Source organism: Salmo salar, chromosome ssa05 (assembly GCF_905237065.1).
Source record: "Salmo salar chromosome ssa05, Ssal_v3.1, whole genome shotgun sequence".
NCBI lineage: Eukaryota > Metazoa > Chordata > Actinopteri > Salmoniformes > Salmonidae > Salmo > Salmo salar.
Window position 1 is genome coordinate 41,481,078 of NC_059446.1, and position 19,444 is coordinate 41,500,521.

The 19,444-nt window shown below is 43.8% G+C and overlaps 1 protein-coding gene across 1 annotated transcript; it reads left to right on the plus strand.

Moving 5' to 3' along the window:
• The first annotated feature begins 9,863 nt into the window (after nt 1-9,863).
• On the plus strand, nt 9,864-14,246 carry LOC106604926 (early growth response protein 1). The gene is made up of 2 exons (XM_014200066.2): nt 9,864-10,606; nt 11,598-14,246. Exons 1-2 carry the CDS (start codon nt 10,396-10,398, stop codon nt 12,923-12,925), a joined length of 1,539 nt encoding a protein of 512 aa, XP_014055541.2. The 5' UTR covers nt 9,864-10,395; the 3' UTR covers nt 12,926-14,246.
• The last annotated feature ends 5,198 nt before the right edge of the window (nt 14,247-19,444 follow it).

A 19,444-nucleotide genomic window follows, 5' to 3' on the forward strand; every position in this document is an offset into this window, starting at 1 on the left:
AACGATTTCGCACAAACCAGAAAAAAATGCAACAATATGTCTGTGAAACTATATGTTCACAGTATTATGAATGCATTATGGTTTATTTGGTAGTAATTCGTAGTGTGATTGATTTTACTAATTGCATTAGTACTGCACAAAGTTAGATGTGCGCTATTTGATAGATTCTCCCGCTACCCCTACCTCGGGCTTCCAGTGGGGAGACCTGAGGTCAACCTACCCCCGCCCCCCTCCCCATCTCATACTTCTGAGACCTTCCCAGGTAGTAGCCTGCCTTGCTCACAAACTAGAATCAGGGCGCCCACTCCGACAAGATTAATTGACCCACAGTCCCACACGAGTCCCACATGATATCATTGACGTGATGTGCAAATGAGCGCTAGAAAACCGATCGCGCAAATGTCACCATTCCCTAAAAATTTGTGCGGGCTCCCCGTGCCGCCCTCGGCAAGATGCCCATGTCGCCTGTACCTAAATCAGCCACTGACTTTAAGGGTGGTTGAGAAGACAATGAACATGATTTATATGGGTTGTTTGATTTTGAGGTCACAAAAGCCTTTCAGTAACACACCACTGATTGTACACATCAGATACCCTGGATGGGGTTTGCCATGCACCTCATGTAGGCTAGAGCAGAAACGTGTTTGTGACAAATACAAGTCAAGTGTTTGTGTCAACCTTTAAATGTTACAGCCACCCACCTCCATGATACCGCTTTATATTATCCGGGGGAAGCCCCATCTTTCATACCAATGCTGATGACTCATCTCTAAAGGTCAGGGGTCAGTTATTTTGTCATCCACATCAAACAAACAACCGTGTGGAGCGGTGAGTCACCCTTCTGCCAGTCCCGGGGGGGCATGGGGGTGGAGGGGTGGAGGGGGGGGGGTCTGGTAGCAGCCTTCTGGCCTGGTAATTATCTGTCTGTCACCCAAAACCTTCAGAAGGCAGGCGAGGGCCGCGCAACAACGACGGGACACAGAGCTGTGGTTTCACGTGTCACAGTAATATTGTACGTAATACCCCAAGGAGAATATGGTGTATACGGTACACCTACAGTTTAACAGGTATAGAAAACCTTTGATTGTCCTAAAGGAGAGGGGAATCACTCAGGCCAGAATTCCAATGCAATGAGTCCAAATGCCTCTGAGCAAAGTGCAAAAAAATGTGAGGCCACTCAAGACTTAGTGACACAAAAGCAACATGCAATTTACTGTAGCGCAGTATACATGCTAAGCTACTGATACAATCATAACACAGAAATATGAGATATGTAAACATAACAACAGATTATCACAAAGGGAAGAGAAGCAGACATACAGCATCATTTTGGATCATAAAGATCATATCCTATCTGTTTGGTTATTGCTAGACCTGTATCTGACGCATCTTGCTCTTAACCTTTTACTGCAGTGGGCTAAACCAGGGTCATACAAAGTGTTTCTTGGTACTCTTAAACAAATCTACTTTGAAACTAAAGTATACACCTCACACACATGGTTATGGGCTTAAAAAAAAGACGACACCTGTACCATGTCAGATATAGAGTTGAAATGTATTCAATTTTGAGTTTGCATCCCAATATTCCATTTTATGTACATCATAAAAGACTGAAATATAACAAAACTGTTTTACATACAGTAAATACATACAGCCTCTTCATTGTTGACGTTGAGACTGGTGTTTTGCGGGTACTATTTAATGAAGCTGCCAGTTGAGGACTTGAGAGGCGTCTGTTTCTCAAACTAGACACTCTAATGTACTTGTCTTCTTGCTCAGTTGTGCACCGGGGCTTCCCACTCCTTTTTTTATTCTGGTTAGAGCCAGTTTGCACTGTTCTGTGAAGGGAGTAGTACACAGAATTGTACAGGATCTTCAGTTTCTTGGCAATTTCTCACATGGAATAGCCTTCATTTCTCAGAACAACAATAGACTGACGAGTTCCAGAAGAAAGTTATTTGTTTCTGGACATTTTGATCCTGTAATCGAACCCAAAAATGCTGATGCTCCAGATACTCAACTAGTTTAAATAAAGACCGTTTTATTGCTTCTTTAATCAGCTCAACAGTTTTCAGCTGTGCTAACATAATTGCAAAAGGGTTTTCTAATGATCAATTAGCTTTTTAAAATGATAAACATGAATTAGCTAACACAACATGCCATTGTAACACAGGGAGGGATGGTTGCTGATAATGGGCCTCTGTGTGCCTAAGTAGATATTCCATAAAAAGTCAGCCGTTTCCAGCTACAATAGTTATTTACAACATTAACAATGTCTACACAGTATTTCTGATCACGTTTGATGTTATTTTAATGATTTTCTTTCAAAAACAAGGACGTTTCTAAGTCACCCCAAACTTTTGAACAGTGGTGTATATATTTATATTTTATTTGTCTTTATAATTGTTATGAAAAAAATATAATTAAAAAGTATTTAGCCTTTTCACATGTACCAACAAATGGGTGTGATCATTCTACAGTGGTCCCTACAGCGTACACTCAAACCGGTGTGATTAGAACGCTTATTTATAACGTCCAGTTTCGATTGACTCAACAATCAGCGTTTGAGCTAGCCACACTGTTTTTTTCACAGAAACATTTTGTACAAACACAGTCCTTACACAGTCCAGAATGTGACCAGTTTATTTTTGGATGCAATGTTCAGACATTCACAGAAGTAGCTACAGCATAACACAATCATCCAAACTGGAAAAATGTAGGCTACATTTGTCCTAGCGCTAACTGAGGAAAGATTAATGTAACACAAACGGTCATATTTTTATAACTCTTGGCTGACAGAAACTACAATATGAATTAGCTAATAGCAATTACTTTTTATAATTAATCACATCATGGGTGAACTCACCATTGATCTAAATAATTGAGTAAAACACTTTCTAGAAATCAAAAGTAATTCGACAATGGGTAGTTTGCACGCCGCCATGTTCGTTTTTTCGCATCAACCAAAGATAACAGGAGGAGAATGATCATAGACGACACACCCCCTTCAACATGCATACTGTAAACAGACCATCTTGGTCTGTTTATAGTATGCATGTTGAAGGGGCTGTGTCATCTACGATCATTCACTTCCCTTCATTCACTTCCGGAAGTTTACCCGTAAGATGAGTGAACCATTCCTTCACCTCATTAAAACATCTTTGGTCTGACAGATGTTTACGTGACACCCAGAAAGCATTGTTTAATGTCAACAAACATGGCGTCACACATAGCTGGCAAATAGCTTAGCATTAGCTCATAATAATCAATATTATCAATCTGTGCAATAATCGGAATGCATTATTTGTCACCAGTACTTGAAAACGTGAATAAAACTGTAAATACAGTCCATTCATTCATTCATACATACATACATACATACATACATACATACATACATACATACATACATACATACTGTATGCACCTACAGTAGAAACGACAACACGATATACAGAAAACAAGGAACTTACTTTGATAGGAACGAACACATGTCCAAAGTTATTATTTGTAAGGAAAACAACAAGGAAGGCAACGTGAGCGCAAGCCAGAAAATGTTCCAATTCGTGCATACTTGATCTGCGCAAACATTGGTGAAGTGCTTGGGCTCTCCTCAATGAAAGTAGTTTGTTCGGCTCAGTAAAGCCTCAAACATAAATTGTCCGCAACGCTGAAATGGGCTAATTCTATGTGAATTAATGAGGAGGCGGAACACATCTCAATTCAAACTTTTGTTAGAAAATACAACTTGTTAGAAAATAATTTGAAATTGACAAGTTCAAACATAGCCTATAATTAGCAGGCAGCGCGTGTTAACTGTCCCGTTGCGTAATAATCACATTTTGGAACAGTGAGTGCATTCTGACATCACGTGCATAAAACAACTCACGCTGGGGCGACCGTTAGAGATATTTCTAACTCACGTATGAAAAGGTTAAGAAATATTTAAAAAAGAAACACCGGATTTTCGGGTATTTATTTTTATCAATCTTTATTAATTATGAAAAAGGGCTGCCCACATAGTGTTTTCTCTCTTCTCTGTCTCTGTCTCTGTCTCCTTATGTCTGTTTTCTAGAAGGTTCTTCTGACAGAACAGATCCTCCTCACGTCAACAACATGTCTTCTCTTAGGCTCATCTAACTCTGTGTTAAAGGTCAGTCAATATCCTCCTAGTGATGGCAGTGAAAAAGCTGGGAGAAAAATTGTATTTAGCCAATGTCCCTTATATTCCCTTGCCTAACCCACATCACAACATGGTAATGTTACGTTACTGTATCTTTTTTTCTGAACAAATAAGCAGGCCCTTCTCTCTCCTCTCTTATCAATTGGCCCCTATTTTCTTCCCTACTACACCCAGCAACATCGTAAAACTGTGTTCGCTGCATTCTGCGTCAGCTCCAAAATAATCATGTCCTCTCTCTTGCTCTGCCATTATCTCTCCATCACCCCCCCCGCCCCCCACCCACACACCCACACACACACACCCTGCGCCTGCCTACCAAATTATGTAACATTGCTGCCTTGGTAACTAACCCTCGTCGTCGGACTCCCTAATCTCTTACTTCGAACTGGCCATTATAGAATGCCATGTCTGTGCACACCTGTATGCTATGGGGGGATTGCACCATGGGGGGGGGCACAGTGGGTGGGAGAGGAGCATCTGTCTGTCCATCTCTCTGCCTGCCTGGCTTGCCTGGAGTTGCCTGGTGATTCATTTCGGCAGAAGTCAGGTATTTGCTCCACAGTGTGGGGATCTGAGGATCTCTCTCTCTCTTTCCCTGCATTATTGCACTTTCGCTTTCCTCCTCCTTTCTCTCTCGCTCTCTTTATCTTCTTTCTCTCCCTCTCTCTCCCCATATCTTTGCATCTGTCCTGCTATCCCCTCTCTCTGTCTCTATCACCTCTATCCTCTTTCTCTCCCTCCCTTTTGCCCTTCTCTCATTTTCTCACTCCCCCTCTCTTCTCTCATCTTCTCTCTCGACCCTCTCTCCACTGCTGTCTCTGGAAGACTGGGGCTTAATTAAATATTAACCGGTGCTCTGCGCAGCGCGGTGGGGGCATGAGGGAAGGCCTGAGTCGAGACTGGGGCTGAGGGATGTGGGTGTAGTGGGTGAGTAGGTGAGGGGAGAGCCTGCCTGCCTCCCTCCCTCCCTGAGTCGGGGCTAGACGCTGGAGCCTCATCAGCTGAGGACTCCTCTGGCTGGGCTGCGTGGGCAACAACGGGGAACACACCGGCTAGAATGAACCGGCTAACCCAAACACACACACACACACATAAACAGAAATACACGAGCGTGTACGTACGTATGCTGCACGCACGTGCCCACATGTACGCACACACGCACAAACACACAGACACACACAAACACACACGACAGCAGCTAAGCTTATAGTATTTATCATCTTTATTACTTTATTACTTTCTTCAGAGTTTTCCCTAAACTGATTTTATTACATTGCCATCAGATTATCTAGTCTCTGAGCTGCATGTACTTATCGGCCTTGGAAAGTGATTCATGACAGCCACCACATATACAGACAAGAGTTTGGCTTGGTTTTGCCTTGAAGCCCTTACAGTACAGAATCAGTATAGATACCTCTCCTGGACCAGCCTTGTACAATGTTTGTTACATTCACACAGACACTAATGGACACTCACTAAACTATTGCAACAAAATCAGCCTTGGAAAACCACAGTCACTCACAACCATTCGACTCAAGACATTTCAAAGTCCATTTTAGAACTATATATATATATATATATATATATATATATCTCTTCTCTCTCTATTTGGGCTATATCAGGGATGTTGTGCTGTGCCCGCTCTAGACCCATCCAAAATAATTGGACTCTCAACAGACATTTTATGATCCCTTTTAGAACTACATATCCCTCTCCCAGGGTCTCTCCAGGTACACTAAGTATTTAGACTTTGTTTGGGAGGCTGGCAGTGCCAGTCCTGAATCATCCATAATATATGACACACTCTAATGGGGGTAAACAGAAAGTTACCCCAAGGCGGGAAGGGAAACGCTGGGGAGAGAATCCAAACTATGGAGTAAAAATGTACTGTATACTGGGTGGTGGGTGCCAAATGGAACAACAGCTTGCGAGCAGAAGTTTTGTTTGTTGGTGGGTAAGGGGATGTGTGTGTGTGTGTGTGTGCACGTGTGCTTATGCTTACATGTGTGTGCATTGAAGTACCCCGAGGCCTACTGGTTTACATACAAGTCAGGGTTAGGTTATATGTCTTCAAATCCCATCCTGAATTGACTGCCTTCAATTCGAATTTAGCCCATATGACAACCTGGTCTCAGAGCATTTTTATTATTCTTTACGTAAATCGAAGACACTCCATTTAGTATGATATGTTACGTTTTGTATGGTATGTATTAATTTGTGGATGTCGATAATCTATTTCATATGCTATATTATGAATTATAATTCGTATGATATGATACGAACTTGCTAAATGCTAAATATGCTAAATATGTTACGAATTTGCAAATGTACAATATGTTTGTAAATTTTCAAAACATATGAGATGTTACAAAATCCAATTTGTTGTGGCTCACATTAGCTAGTTGGCTAGGTGGCTAATGCTAATGTTAGCTAGCTGGCTAACGTTAGCTAGGCTAGGGGTTAGGGTTAGGGTTAAGGTTAGGAGTTAGGTTAAATGGTTATGGTTAGGGTTAGCTAAAAGTGTTAAGGTTAGGGTTAGGAGAAGGGTTAGCTAACATGCTAAGTAGCTGCAAAGTAGCTAAAAAGTAGAAAGTATACTGAACAAAAATATAAATGCAACATGCAACAATTTCAACAAATTTAATGAGTTACAGTTCATATAAGGAAATCCGTCAATTGAAATAAATGAATTAGGCCCTAATCTATGGATTTAACATGACTGGGCAGGGGCGCATCCATGGGTGGGCCTGGGAGGGCATAGGCCCACCCACAGCCAATCAGAATGAGTAGTTCCCCACAAAGGGGCTTTATTACAGAAATAAATACTCCTCAGTTTCATCAGCTGTCTAGTTGGCTGGTCTCAGACGATCCCGCAGGTGAAGAAGCTGCAAAGTGGAGGTCCTGGGCAGGTGTGGTTACACATGGTCGATGGATGTGAAGCCGGTTGGACATACTGCCAAATTCTCTAAAACGAGGTTGAAGGCGACTTATGGTAGAGACATTAACATAAAATGATCTGGCAACAGCTTTGGTGGACATCCCTAATGTCAACATGCCAATTGCACGCTCCCTCAAAACTTGAGACGTCTGTGGCATTGTGTTGTGTGACAAAACCTTTTAAAGTGGCTTTTTTTGTCCCCAGCACAAGGTGCACCTATGTAATGATCATGCTGTTTAATAAGCTTCTTGATATGCCAAACCTGTCAAGTTGATGGATTATCTTGGCACAGGAGAAATGCTCACTAACAGGGAAGTAAACAAATTTCTGAACATAATTTGAGAGAAATAAGCTATTTGTGCATATAGAAAATTTTCTGGGATCTTTTATTACATCTCATGAAACATGGGACCTACACTTTACATGTTGCGCTTATATTTTTGTTCGGTAAAGTTTAAAAGTTCCTAATTAGCTAAAAACGTATTTAATAATTTTATGAGTCTATGAGACCAGGCTGCATTGGACCACCTCCATTTACCAGCATCCCTGGAGTCAAGACCAAGATCAACCTGATAGACAGACAGACAGACAGAAATAGTCATTAGAAAGTGTAGTATTGTGATATCAATAGCCCTACATTGAGGGACATAAACGTTGGCAAGCATGGACACATAGGCGTTACATTTATGGAATGTTCTGTGGATGGAAGGGAGAACACATTGGATATTGATCATGGTGCAGCAACCAATTTGAGCAGTTGTTCGACTACTTACTAACTCCAAATATAATATTCTTATGTAACATTAGTTATATTTTCATTAAGTTTACCTAGAGTTGTGCCCTCTCCAAAGGGTTGAAGTCTCACCCACGCACTTCTCTCCTGTTGGCCTGCAGTAGGCCTAAACACACAATCATGGAATGTTTAACAATGAGCTTGCCTGCATAGCTCCAGTCAGCATCGGGCCGGGGGAAACATCGATTTCCTGTCACAGCCATCGAGGAGTCCCCGCTCCCTGGCTTGCTGTTGGGCTAGAACAGCCAGGGGGGACATCAGTAGCCCACTGGCGTTCTGGCAGCGTTTAGTGGCGGTTTGTTAATTCGACCTATTAGCTCCGTGAGTGGCAGAGAGTTTCCCGGAGTAGCCTATTGAGTAGGGGAGGCCGGGGTAACCCCGCAATTAGTCGGATAGGATAGTCCTGGCCCAGAGCCTCGTCAGCATCCGCTGGCCTCCGGTATCATTCATCAATGACAAAGAGGTAGATAGAGAAAGCATATTCCTAATATTAAACAATTGCAGGGGATGGATATAATGAGTGATGCGTAATTTACACGTCCATAGACGATCATGTCTCAACTCAATTTGAGGAGAGGAGATACTTATTGTTTATTGCTTGATAATTGTTTGCGGTATTCAATTATCTCTGCTGCTGGTCAAAGTAATCTCCGTACTATGCATGTTCATAATAGTAGTTTAGTAACACTTTCATAACCACTCTCAAGGGCTCGAACCATTTCATTGCCAGGTAAGCAGCCCTGAATAGGCCTACGCCTACAACGCAGTCATTAATAGGATTCACAAAACCAAGTGGAAGAAAACGACTATATTCACATAGCTTATTGCCTAACCATGACCCGTTCTGAAAATATGCATTTTGACAGCAAAGACGAAAAAATATATAACAATAATACTGGCATCATCGCGCAGGATTTCACGCGGCCATCCTGAAGGAAACAACTGTCTGGCCTCTCTCTTCTCTTCCTCTCACCTGTCAAATTGCTGATGTCTAACTAACTCATTCATTGATGAGGCAGACAATAATGTTTGATATGCAATTCTTCAAAAAGTGTTGTTGTTTTTTTTACGTCCCCTCCGTGCACCTTTTTGTGCGTCAACGGGATGGGTAGGCTGGCTATGAACGTATGCATAGATTGTGAACGCGTCAAACCAATGTCCTCTCTCAGATATTATAATGCAAGATTCATAACAATAGTATAATTTGTAAAATATATTAACACATTTCTGTTGCCTTTTTGTGCGCTCGTGTTGATGCAGAACTGCAATTTCATTGCGTTATATAACTGAGACCCATACTGAAACGAGCTGCTTAGTTCACTCTTTATTACATTTCCGTTTAGATCCTTTAAAAGCTTGCAATGCAGCTGAAATGTATAAGCTTCTATCTAAAATAAAGGCAATGGTGTTTTCCTTGCTGGTTTGGGTGAGGAAGGAGTTTGGTGCTGAGTGCTGACATTACTTATTGTACGGTGTACTGAGTAGAGCGCTGGACTTGTGCTGCGCTCCTACCTCTCATTCACTGCTGCCAAGCACTGATCAGCGCTACCTCAGGAAGCTCCAAATAAGGGCAAGGAAATGGAAACCCACCGGAATAGTTCCTTACTTAGACACAACCTTATATGGCATGGCGGAGCAGGGTTTTCCGGCAAGCGCGCAGCCTGCTGCACAGATGGGAAATCCGAATCTGAACTATGGGCCATCAGGGAGACAGCAAGAATTATGCCGCCTTCTCTAGCAGGGATTATCCTATGAAGATGCATCGATTCAGGGTTGAGGAAGAGCGGTTATCTTCCCGCGATTTATTGCACTGGTTCAATATAAAGTGTCTCCTCTCTGCTTTCCCCCTGGCCAACGTCATGTGTCCTCCACTGCAGTGCCTAAATATGGGCTTCCTTCACTCCATATATGGACATCTACGTCACGGGGAAAGGGTATATAAAGGAGTGGGGATTCTCTGAGCATGAGAGTGCGCCCTCAGAGCTCAGAACAGCTAACCTTAGAGCAGAGATAGACAGATACACACACACACACACACACACACATACAGCGCTATCTCCCTAACTAAGAACATTTTCACTCAAAAAGTAAAAGTCAATTCAAAGCAACAACAAGAACACATTATCCGAAAGGGCAACACCCTTATTGGATTCAACTAGTGAAAAGAAAAAATATATTAATGATTATTTATCATTAATTTTAGGGAATGAGTAAAAGGGACATCTGATCTGAATACTCTTCTCTGAAAGAAAATAAAAAAGTGGATTTTTACTCATCTTGGACAAGAGGAGGAACAAGACAAGAATACTCTTGGAGAACCAGAGAAAAGAGGGAAAGAAGTCTGACCCTGCTCCCGAAAGTGGACTGGTGATTTCCTCCACCTCAGAGAGGAACATCACCACTCTGCCCAGCCTGCACCAAGCCTCGCTGCACTCCTCTCCAGCGCAGCCTCAGCCCCTTACAGCAACACGTCCCTGGAGGATGGCTGCAACCAAGACAGAGATGCTCCATCCAGCCCTGCAGATCTCAGACCCCCTCAGCTTCCCCCATTCTCCCATGGATAACTATCCCAAGCTGGAGGAGATGATGATGCTGAGCTCCGCTGGGACCCCCTACCTCTCTGCCTCGGCGACCGAGGGAGCAGGTTTCGGATCGGGGGAGCCAGGAGAGCAGTATGACCACATTACTGGAGGTAAGAGTATATCCTTGGTCTATTGCTGTATGGAACTACTGTACTGTATTGTATTGTATTGTATGATAGACTGCATTCTGCAACTAGCAGAGTGCATGGCATGAAACAGTTTATACATAATGCATAGTAATGCATGATCATTATTTGTGTTCAGCTGGCAACTGTTAATTCAATTTCAGCTTCAAGAGAACACCCTTGATATGTTGAATATGCTCTTTGAATGAGATATGTCTACTTATATTGATGTTTCGATTTTTTAAAATAAAGTAATGAAATATAATAAAGCAATTGAATGAATGATGATTGGAAATACATAACCCCCCAATAATCGAGAATTTGACAAATGAAATTGTAGCTCTTCATCAGTATTGGATTGTATTTGAGCTTCAGCATTGCTCACTCATTGCATACCTTCAGACAGTCTAGAGCTAAATTCAAATTGCATTCCTAAAACCAGCTGAACTGCAGTTTCAGTAATCAATTGCCTTAGGCTATGTGGTGGACTTCAAGAGCTTGGCTCGTGTGTGTGTGTGTGTGTGTGTGTGTGTGTGTGTATGTGTGTGTGGGCGTGCGTGACAGAAAGAAAAAAAAGGCTTTAAAAAGATATATCTAAAAAAATGCATGCAGATGGCTTGGCTTGACTTGCACGACAGCTCTTGTCCATCTTTTGGTTAGTGGAGGAAATGGCTGGTGTGGGAGTTTAGAGGTGGGAAAGTGCTGGGGTTGCTTGCCTGGGAGGGAGGGAGGGAGGCTGGTTCTCCTGCTTCGCGTAGGCACCTGCTGCTCTTAGAGAGGAGAGGGGCAACACTGTCCACCTCTCTGGCAGGATTCCCCCTCCCTCCCTCCCTCCCTCCCTCCCTCCCTCCCTCCCTCCCTCCCTCCCTCCCTCCCTCCCTCCCTCCCTCCCTCCCTCCCTCCCTCCCTCCCTCCCTCCCTCCCTCCCTCCTGCATATTAATTGATTCATGTCTCCTTCCCTCTTTCTCTCTGCAGATACCTTACCTGATATCTCCATGAACTGTGAGAAGTCGATGGGCGATCAGAGCTACTCCAGCCAGCGGCTGCCTCCCATCTCTTACACTGGCCGCTTCACCCTGGAGCCTGCCACCAACTGCAGCAACAGCCTGTGGGCCGAGCCCCTATTCAGTCTGGTCAGTGGGCTGGTGGGGATCAACACCCCCTCCACCTCCGCCCCGTCCTCCTCCGCCTCTCAGACCGGCACCTCTTCCTCGTTGTCCTCCTCTATCTCGTCCATCGCCATCTCCTCTCAGAGCTCCAGTCTGAGCTGCTCTGTCCACCACAGTGAGAATAACCCCATCTATTCAGCTGCTCCTACCTACTCCAGCGCCAGCCCTGACATCTTCTCCGACCAGGGCCAGGGCTTCCCCAGCCCAGCCGGAGGGTCGCTCCAGTACAACCCTCCAGCCTACCCCAACGGGAAGATGTGTGGCACCAGCTTCCCTGTGCCCATGATCCCTGACTATCTCTTCCCCCAGCAGCAGGGGGAGATTAGCCTGCTACCTGACCAGAAGCCCTTCCAGAATGGGTCAGGCCAGCCCTCCCTCACCCCCCTGTCCACCATCAAAGCCTTCGCCACCCAGACAGGCTCCCAAGACCTGAAGAGTGTCTACCAGTCCCAGCTGATCAAGCCCAGCCGCATGCGCAAGTACCCCAATCGTCCCAGCAAGACGCCGCCCCACGAGAGGCCGTATGCCTGCCCCGTGGAGACGTGTGACCGCCGTTTCTCCCGCTCAGACGAGTTGACACGCCACATCCGCATCCACACAGGCCAGAAGCCCTTCCAGTGCCGTATCTGCATGCGTAACTTCAGCCGTAGTGACCACCTGACCACGCACATACGCACGCACACCGGTGAGAAGCCCTTCGCCTGCGAGATCTGTGGACGCAAGTTTGCCCGCAGCGACGAGAGGAAGAGGCACACCAAGATCCATCTGAGGCAGAAGGACAAGAAGGCGGAGAAAGGTGGGATGGCCGGGGCGGTGGCTGTCGCAGCAGCTTCAGTATCAGCCCCCTCCCCTGTCTCGAGCTACCCCTCTCCCATCACCTCCTACCCCTCCCCGGTCTCCTCCTACCCATCCCCAGTCACATCCTGCTACTCCTCTCCCATCCACACCTCGTACCCTTCTCCCTCCATCGCCACCACCTACCCCTCTGTCTCCATGTCCATGTCTAGCACCTTTCAGTCCTCCATGGCCTCCTCCTTCCCCTCCTCTGTAGCCTCCATCTACTCCTCTCCGGTTCCCACCCCGCTGTCAGACATGCAGTCCACACTCTCCCCAAGGACAATCGAAATCTGCTAAGTAAGACAAAGAGAAAACACTTTTTATTCTCTCCTCCTCCTCACCACTCCTTACAATCTCTTTGAGGGGAGAAATCAACATCAAAAGACTTGTTATTCACCTTCTGAAAAGCACTTTTCTGCCTGCTCCCTCCGCAAGCTCTGTTCAGTGAATCCTCAGATTCACCTGAAGAAGAGATAAAAAAAACACACGTCAAGGACTGGGCAAAGAGAATATAGTAGACAAAAAGGGATTTTTTCTCTCTCTCTCTGTTGATAAAGCAAATGCAGTGCTCCAAACAAAGCATACAAGACTTTCTAGAGCCAGAGTTGAAATCCGCATCGTTCCTATTAGTGAACGCACAGACGGAGACAAACAGACAGACAGACTGAACATTGCCTGGTACTAAGGCACGCTTTCCCTCCGAGGCTATCATTTACATTACAAAAGACATTGAATGATATACATAAGCTACATAATATGTATATTGTACTTGTGCCATGTTTTGCTCTTTTTTCCCCCATTCTTTGGTACCATTGATGTGAAAAACTTTTTTGCATTGTATTATTTGAAGTGAGCAGGGCCATATTTTCTATTCTAATACTTTCTCTATGATGTAGTGATGACGATGCTGTGATGCGTTTTTTTTTTAACTTTGTTTGATGATGAAATAAGCACTTAAGTATTCAAGCATGTGTTAAGAGTGATGTTAGATTCTACTGTTTTGTAAATATCATCCACTGGTACTATCTTTCTCTTTCTCTTTCTCACATCATCTGACATATCAGTCTGTTATGTGGACAAAAAAAGAGAAAAAACCCCCCCCGGTAAACTTAAAAAAACTAAACAGCCAACGTTCCCGTTTTTGGTGCCTTTTTTGTGAAGCCTTGCTGATGTTTTGACATGGCTGTGTGCGAGAGATGATGCGTTGCGTCTCGCCTTAAGGGTTGAAGGGATATTTTTGTTACAGAATGTAAGTTATACTCAGACAAAGAGGAAGGAAAGAAAGGGACGAGACGATATGAGGGCACTGCTTCATTTCTTTAGAATGTAAGCAAAATGATAAACTATATTTTTTTAACAGAAAAAATGTCAATATCCACATCTTCTTGTTGGAATGTTGTACTTACCTACTGAGTAGGCATGGGATTCTTTTGTATGTTATATACATGCGGTTCATTATTTTGTGGTTTATCTTTATTTTGTATTTGTGTTTGTAAAATCAAGTGACTGTTTCTGGCTTCTCAACACATTGAATGCGCTTAACTGCCAATGGGATATTTGGTGTACATGATATCCTCCCAGAAATGAAATATAAATAAAGTATAAATATATATGTATAGAATTGCCTTCCATACTTTATTATTGACTGGTTTCAAATATTTCCATTGGTACATGACAAAAATCATATTGGAGCATCTCATCCTCACCCTCAGCCATCCATCCCATACATTACAGCCTATACATGCAGATCATAGGCTAAATCAACATCCGATATGTGCATGCTCAAAAGGTGAATTCCCCCACAGTTCCCACATCATGAGGACCTTTAGCCTAATTGAAGAGAAATTTCCCAGCATGATTTCATGGTCACTGCATTGATCATTGTTCTCCTGTTGAACTCTCATTGAAAGATTGACTATCTAGACTATATGAAGATGGGGACAAGCAACTTAGATATGATTTAATCTACAGTACATGCTACTTTGATATATTAGGCTAATTGATATGAACCTCGTCCCCTGCTATTTGTGCATGAGCGGAAGTGTTTAAACAAGATTCAAATTATTCAATCATATTGTTTTTAGATTATGGACATTCAGGTAATTTTTACGTAGGCTAAGGGCTTTATTTAAATCCGTAACGCTGAAGATCCGTTTTATAGTGCAGTTTACAATTAAAGGCAATGTTCTCGCAGTCGCGGACACTGCATTCACTGTAAACACTGCATACGTCGGCTCAATCGGAAATTACCTTGACATTTGTATGCAGATCTTTTGTGATACTTCGGCAATATGGCTTGAATCCAGCCTTTACTACACACAGTGCCTTCAGAAAGTATTCATACTCCTTGACTAATTCCACATTTTGTTGTGTTACAGCCTGAATTCAAAATTGATTAAATAGATTGTTTTCTCACCCATCTACACACAATACACAATAACGACAAAGTGAAAATGTGTTTTTAGACATTTTTGCTAATGTAATGAAAATTAAATACAGAAAAATCTCATTTACGTAAGTATTCACACCCCTGAGTAATACTTTGTAGAAGCACCTTTGGCAGCAATTACAGCTGTGAGTCTTTCTAGGTAAGTCTCTAAGAGCTTTCCACACCTGGATTGTTCAACATTTGCCCATTACTCTTTTCAAAATTCTTCAAGCTCTGTGGCAAGACCATTTTCAGGTCTTGCCATAGATTTTCAAGTAGATTTAAGTCAAAACTGTAACTCAATCACTCAGGACCATTCACTGTCTTCTTGGTAACTCCAGTGTAGATTTGGCCTTGTGTTTTAGGTTAATGTCCTGCTGAAAGATTAATTCATCTCGCAGTGTCTGGTGGTGTAAGGACCAACGCTGGAGGCGAGAAGCAAGTACAGGGAGTGAACATTTAATGGAAAATGGACATCAAACAAAACAAGAACAGCGTCTGGACAGGGGGAACAAAACAACATTACAACAATAATGATGACACAGGGAACAAAACTGAGGAACAGACAGATATAGAGGGGGAAATCAACAATGCAAAGGAGTCCAGGTGAGTCCAATGAGCTCTGATATGCGTAATGATGGGGACAGGTGTGCGTAATGAAGGGCAGCCTGGTGCCTTCGAGGGGGAGCGGGAGCATGCGTGACAGTACCCTCCCTCTAGGGGCACCACCAATGCAGACGCATGGACGCTGGACAAGCTGGCTGAGGCGTGGGAGGCTGATGATCCGGCTGAAGTGTGAAAGCCTGACGATCCTGCTGATGCGTGGGAGCCTGATGGGCCGGCTGAGGGGTGGGAGCCCGACGGGCCGGCTGAGGTATGACGTTGGATTGGAGCCTGCTGAGCCAACCGAGGCAAGGAAACCTCTCGAGCCAGCTAAGGCACGGAAGCCCGACGAGCCAGCAGAGGCATCCCCGGTCCCCCGGCACCCGGCACCCGTCACCACCAAAAACAAAAAACAAGAACTCCCTGATGCTTCAAGTAGTGGTGTCAGCATTCTGTAAGGACCGACACTGGAGACGAGAGGCAAGTTCAGGGAGTGTAAATTTAATGGAAAATGGACATCAAACAAAACAAGAACATTTTGACAATAATGCTGACACAGGGAACAAAACAGAGGAACAGACAGATATAGAGGGGGCAATCAACAACATGAAGGAGTCCAATGAGCGCTGATGTGCATAATGATGGTGACAGGTGTGCGTAATGAAGGGCAGCCTGGCGCCCTTGAGCACCAGAGAGAGGGAGCGAGAGCAGGCGTGACAGGTGGAAAGCAGACTGAACCAGGTTTTCCTCTAGGATTTTGCCTGTGCTTAGCTCCTTTCCATTTCCTTTTTATCCTGAAAAACTCTGCAGTCCTTAATGATTACAAGCATACCCATAACATGATGCAGCCACCGCTATACTTGAAAATATGGAGAGTGGTAGTAATGTTTTGTATTGAATTTGCCCCAAACGTAACACTTTGTAATTCAGGACAAAAAGTTAATTGCTTTGCCACATTTTTCACAGTATTATTTTAGTGCCTAGTTGCAAACAGGATGTATGTTTAGGAATAATTTGATTCTCTATGTATTGCTCTGTGACTCTGCGAATTGAGCTGTGTGTCGTTATTATCGAATGCACGAAGAAGATGAAAGCGTGGACAGTAACAAGTGCTTCTCCAGTATCTAGGAGATGATTTTAACTGCCACCTATTTCAAAGAAGGTAAGTTACATTGCCATTTATATATTCATCATGATTATCACTGAAAATGTAATCTGCCTAGTGCTCATTCTGATTACAAGACCACTCCACCGTCCCTCTCTTCCTTGTGGTGTTTTTGCGGCTAGGCTTAATTGTAGGCCTGTAAGCTACTGAGTGATGTAAATTATCTGAGAACATTAATTTATGTACAAAAATGGAAGGCCTAATTGGCACATGTGATAATAGCTTATCAGTTTTAGTCCTATTTAGATTAATTAATCCAAATTCTGAAGATTAGGCCGATTTAAGAAGCATAGGCTACACAGCCTTTCATCATGGCGCAGTCATCAAATCTCCTTCTCCAACTTTTAAAAGTTGCCAAACATCATTGAACCCAGAGCACTATATAACTGTACTGACATCCATATAGTGCAGACAAGTAGGCCTAGAGTTTCTTTCCCCAAAGTTAGGGTGTGCAATATACTCACCACCAAAATACGCACAAATGCAAACACAGCTAAAAAAAGGAAGAGGGAAAACAAGTAAAAGAGAGAGGCATAGAGGAAAAGGAAAATAATTAAAATAATTGGTCTCCTGATCCCAAATTGACTTTCTAAACTAGGGTTGATGAGGTGTGTGTGTGTGCGTGTGTGGGATTTTGCCATGTTAACAGTGTTATCCTCTGTCCCAATGCTCCAGTGTATATCCCTTAGCTAACACTCAGAGTCCCCCCAATAGACATCCCCCAACACACCCCTCTTCTCTTCCACTGACTGAAAGTGTGTATGTGTGTGTATGTGTGTGTATGTGTGTGTGTCCAAAACACAACAAAACAATGCAGAGATAGAAACAGTAACAACAACAGCCGGCAATCAAACAATACAGCACTACTGGAAGATAAAGGTTGCCCCATTTTTCAGGCGGATACATTTACATAATTACTGTACAGTAATTGAATTATACACAACAATATGTTCAGGCATGGACACACACCCGAACACATACACACGAGCACATACCAGCACTGAAGTTCAATTCCTTAGGGGCAGTCGCGTGGACCGAGATTGCACCTATTCTTCAACTAAAAAGCATTTTAAATTTCACCACCCGTAGTGTTTTAAAAAGCCAAACATTTTCCATCATTGTCTACAGTATTATTGTGGTCACAGAGGCTATATGTGATATGAAAATCTATTAGCTCTTGCTCTAATCTGAACGCACATTGTTGTCTTTGTGAGGTCTTGTTTACTGCCAGATTGCAGCATATGGAGGTACTCAGACTGAATTCAGTGCAAGGAGGGAAGTTATTTTGGGCCAACTTTGTCACACTGTGTCCAACACACCAACTTCAGAGCCTGGGATGTGTGCATTACTGTTTCCCTTTGCTTCTGTTCTAAGGCTTTCTAGCACACATCGTATCAAAGCTCACTCGCAGGCATGTTCTGTTTGAGGAGGGGTGGTGGGGGCAGAATGGGGGCAAGGGAGGGAGTGTTGTGGCTTCACTGTGCCCTAACCCACAATGGAGCCACCTCATGACCCCCACAGGCCTCCACTTCAAGAGTCCTTTGTTATTTTTTTTTATTTGTTCTCTTATTCTTTCTGGGGAGCTGCGTGATAGAGTACAAAAATCCTGACGAAAAGGGAGTCATTCCTTTCTTCCTTAGTCCCTTCTCCCTCTAATTTACTCTCTCTCTCTTTCCCTCTTTCTCTCTCTCCTTCGCTCTTTCTCACTCTCCTTTTCTCTTTCTCCGTCTCATTCTACCTGTCTCTGCTTCGCTCTTTGTTTCTTTTCTCCTCCCTTTCCCCTCTCACTCCCCTTCTCTCTCCATCTCCGTCTCTTTCCCTCTCCGTCTCTCCTTCTCTCTCTCTCTCCTCTCTCCTGTGCGCTGCTGATTTATCTGGCGATGCTAATGATCCGTCCCCTCTATTCTGATGCAAGGTCTGTTCCCTTTCATCCACATACAAATGTGATCTTATTGCCTCTTCACCCTCGGGCCTTTTAAGATGCTTTTTTGAAATATGCAGTTTGATAAGCATATCATTGGCTAAGTCCCCGCAGTGATTATAGCGGGCTTTAATGTGAGCAGGGAGTGAGGCTGGAGGTTCTGAACTCCTGGCTCATCGGCCCTTGGCATATGTTGGGGCCGCTGGGAGCTCACTGTAGCGGTGAAGAGGGCACACACACACACGGCTGCCCCAGAACAGCTCTCTCTCATCCTTTCACCTCAACAGGGAGATATTAAACAGTGTAAGGACACTGGGGGGATGAGCCTCTCAGTCTCTCAGACTCTCTGACTGTGTGAGTGAAGACCTTACTGGTACGGTATCCCACATCTCTATTCCAGGAGGAGGACAGGGACTGTGGGAGTAGGATTTGCTTGAAAGTATTTTTGTTGTGCTTCTTGTGGACATACGAAGTGACCTCATTTTGAGTAGGATGTCCAGGATGCCTTTTCATGTCACTGACCACTAGGGAGCTGTAACGCGGGTCGTCTAAAGGAGACCAAGGTGCGGCGTGTGAAGTGCTCATATTTACTTTTAATGAATATACTTTAACCAAACAACAAAACGACCGAAAACAGTTCTGTCAGGTGACATACACTAAACAGAAAACATAGAAAAACACAAAACACCCCTGTCACGC

Excerpts from the sequence above, each read along its gene's own strand:
- LOC106604926 (XM_014200066.2), top strand. The coding sequence starts at position 10,396 with ATGGCTGCAACCAAGACAGAGATGCTCCATCCAGCCCTGCAGATCTCA. Across the intron at positions 10,607-11,597 it reads GTATGACCACATTACTGGAG|ATACCTTACCTGATATCTCC; the intron begins GTAAGAGTATAT and ends TTCTCTCTGCAG.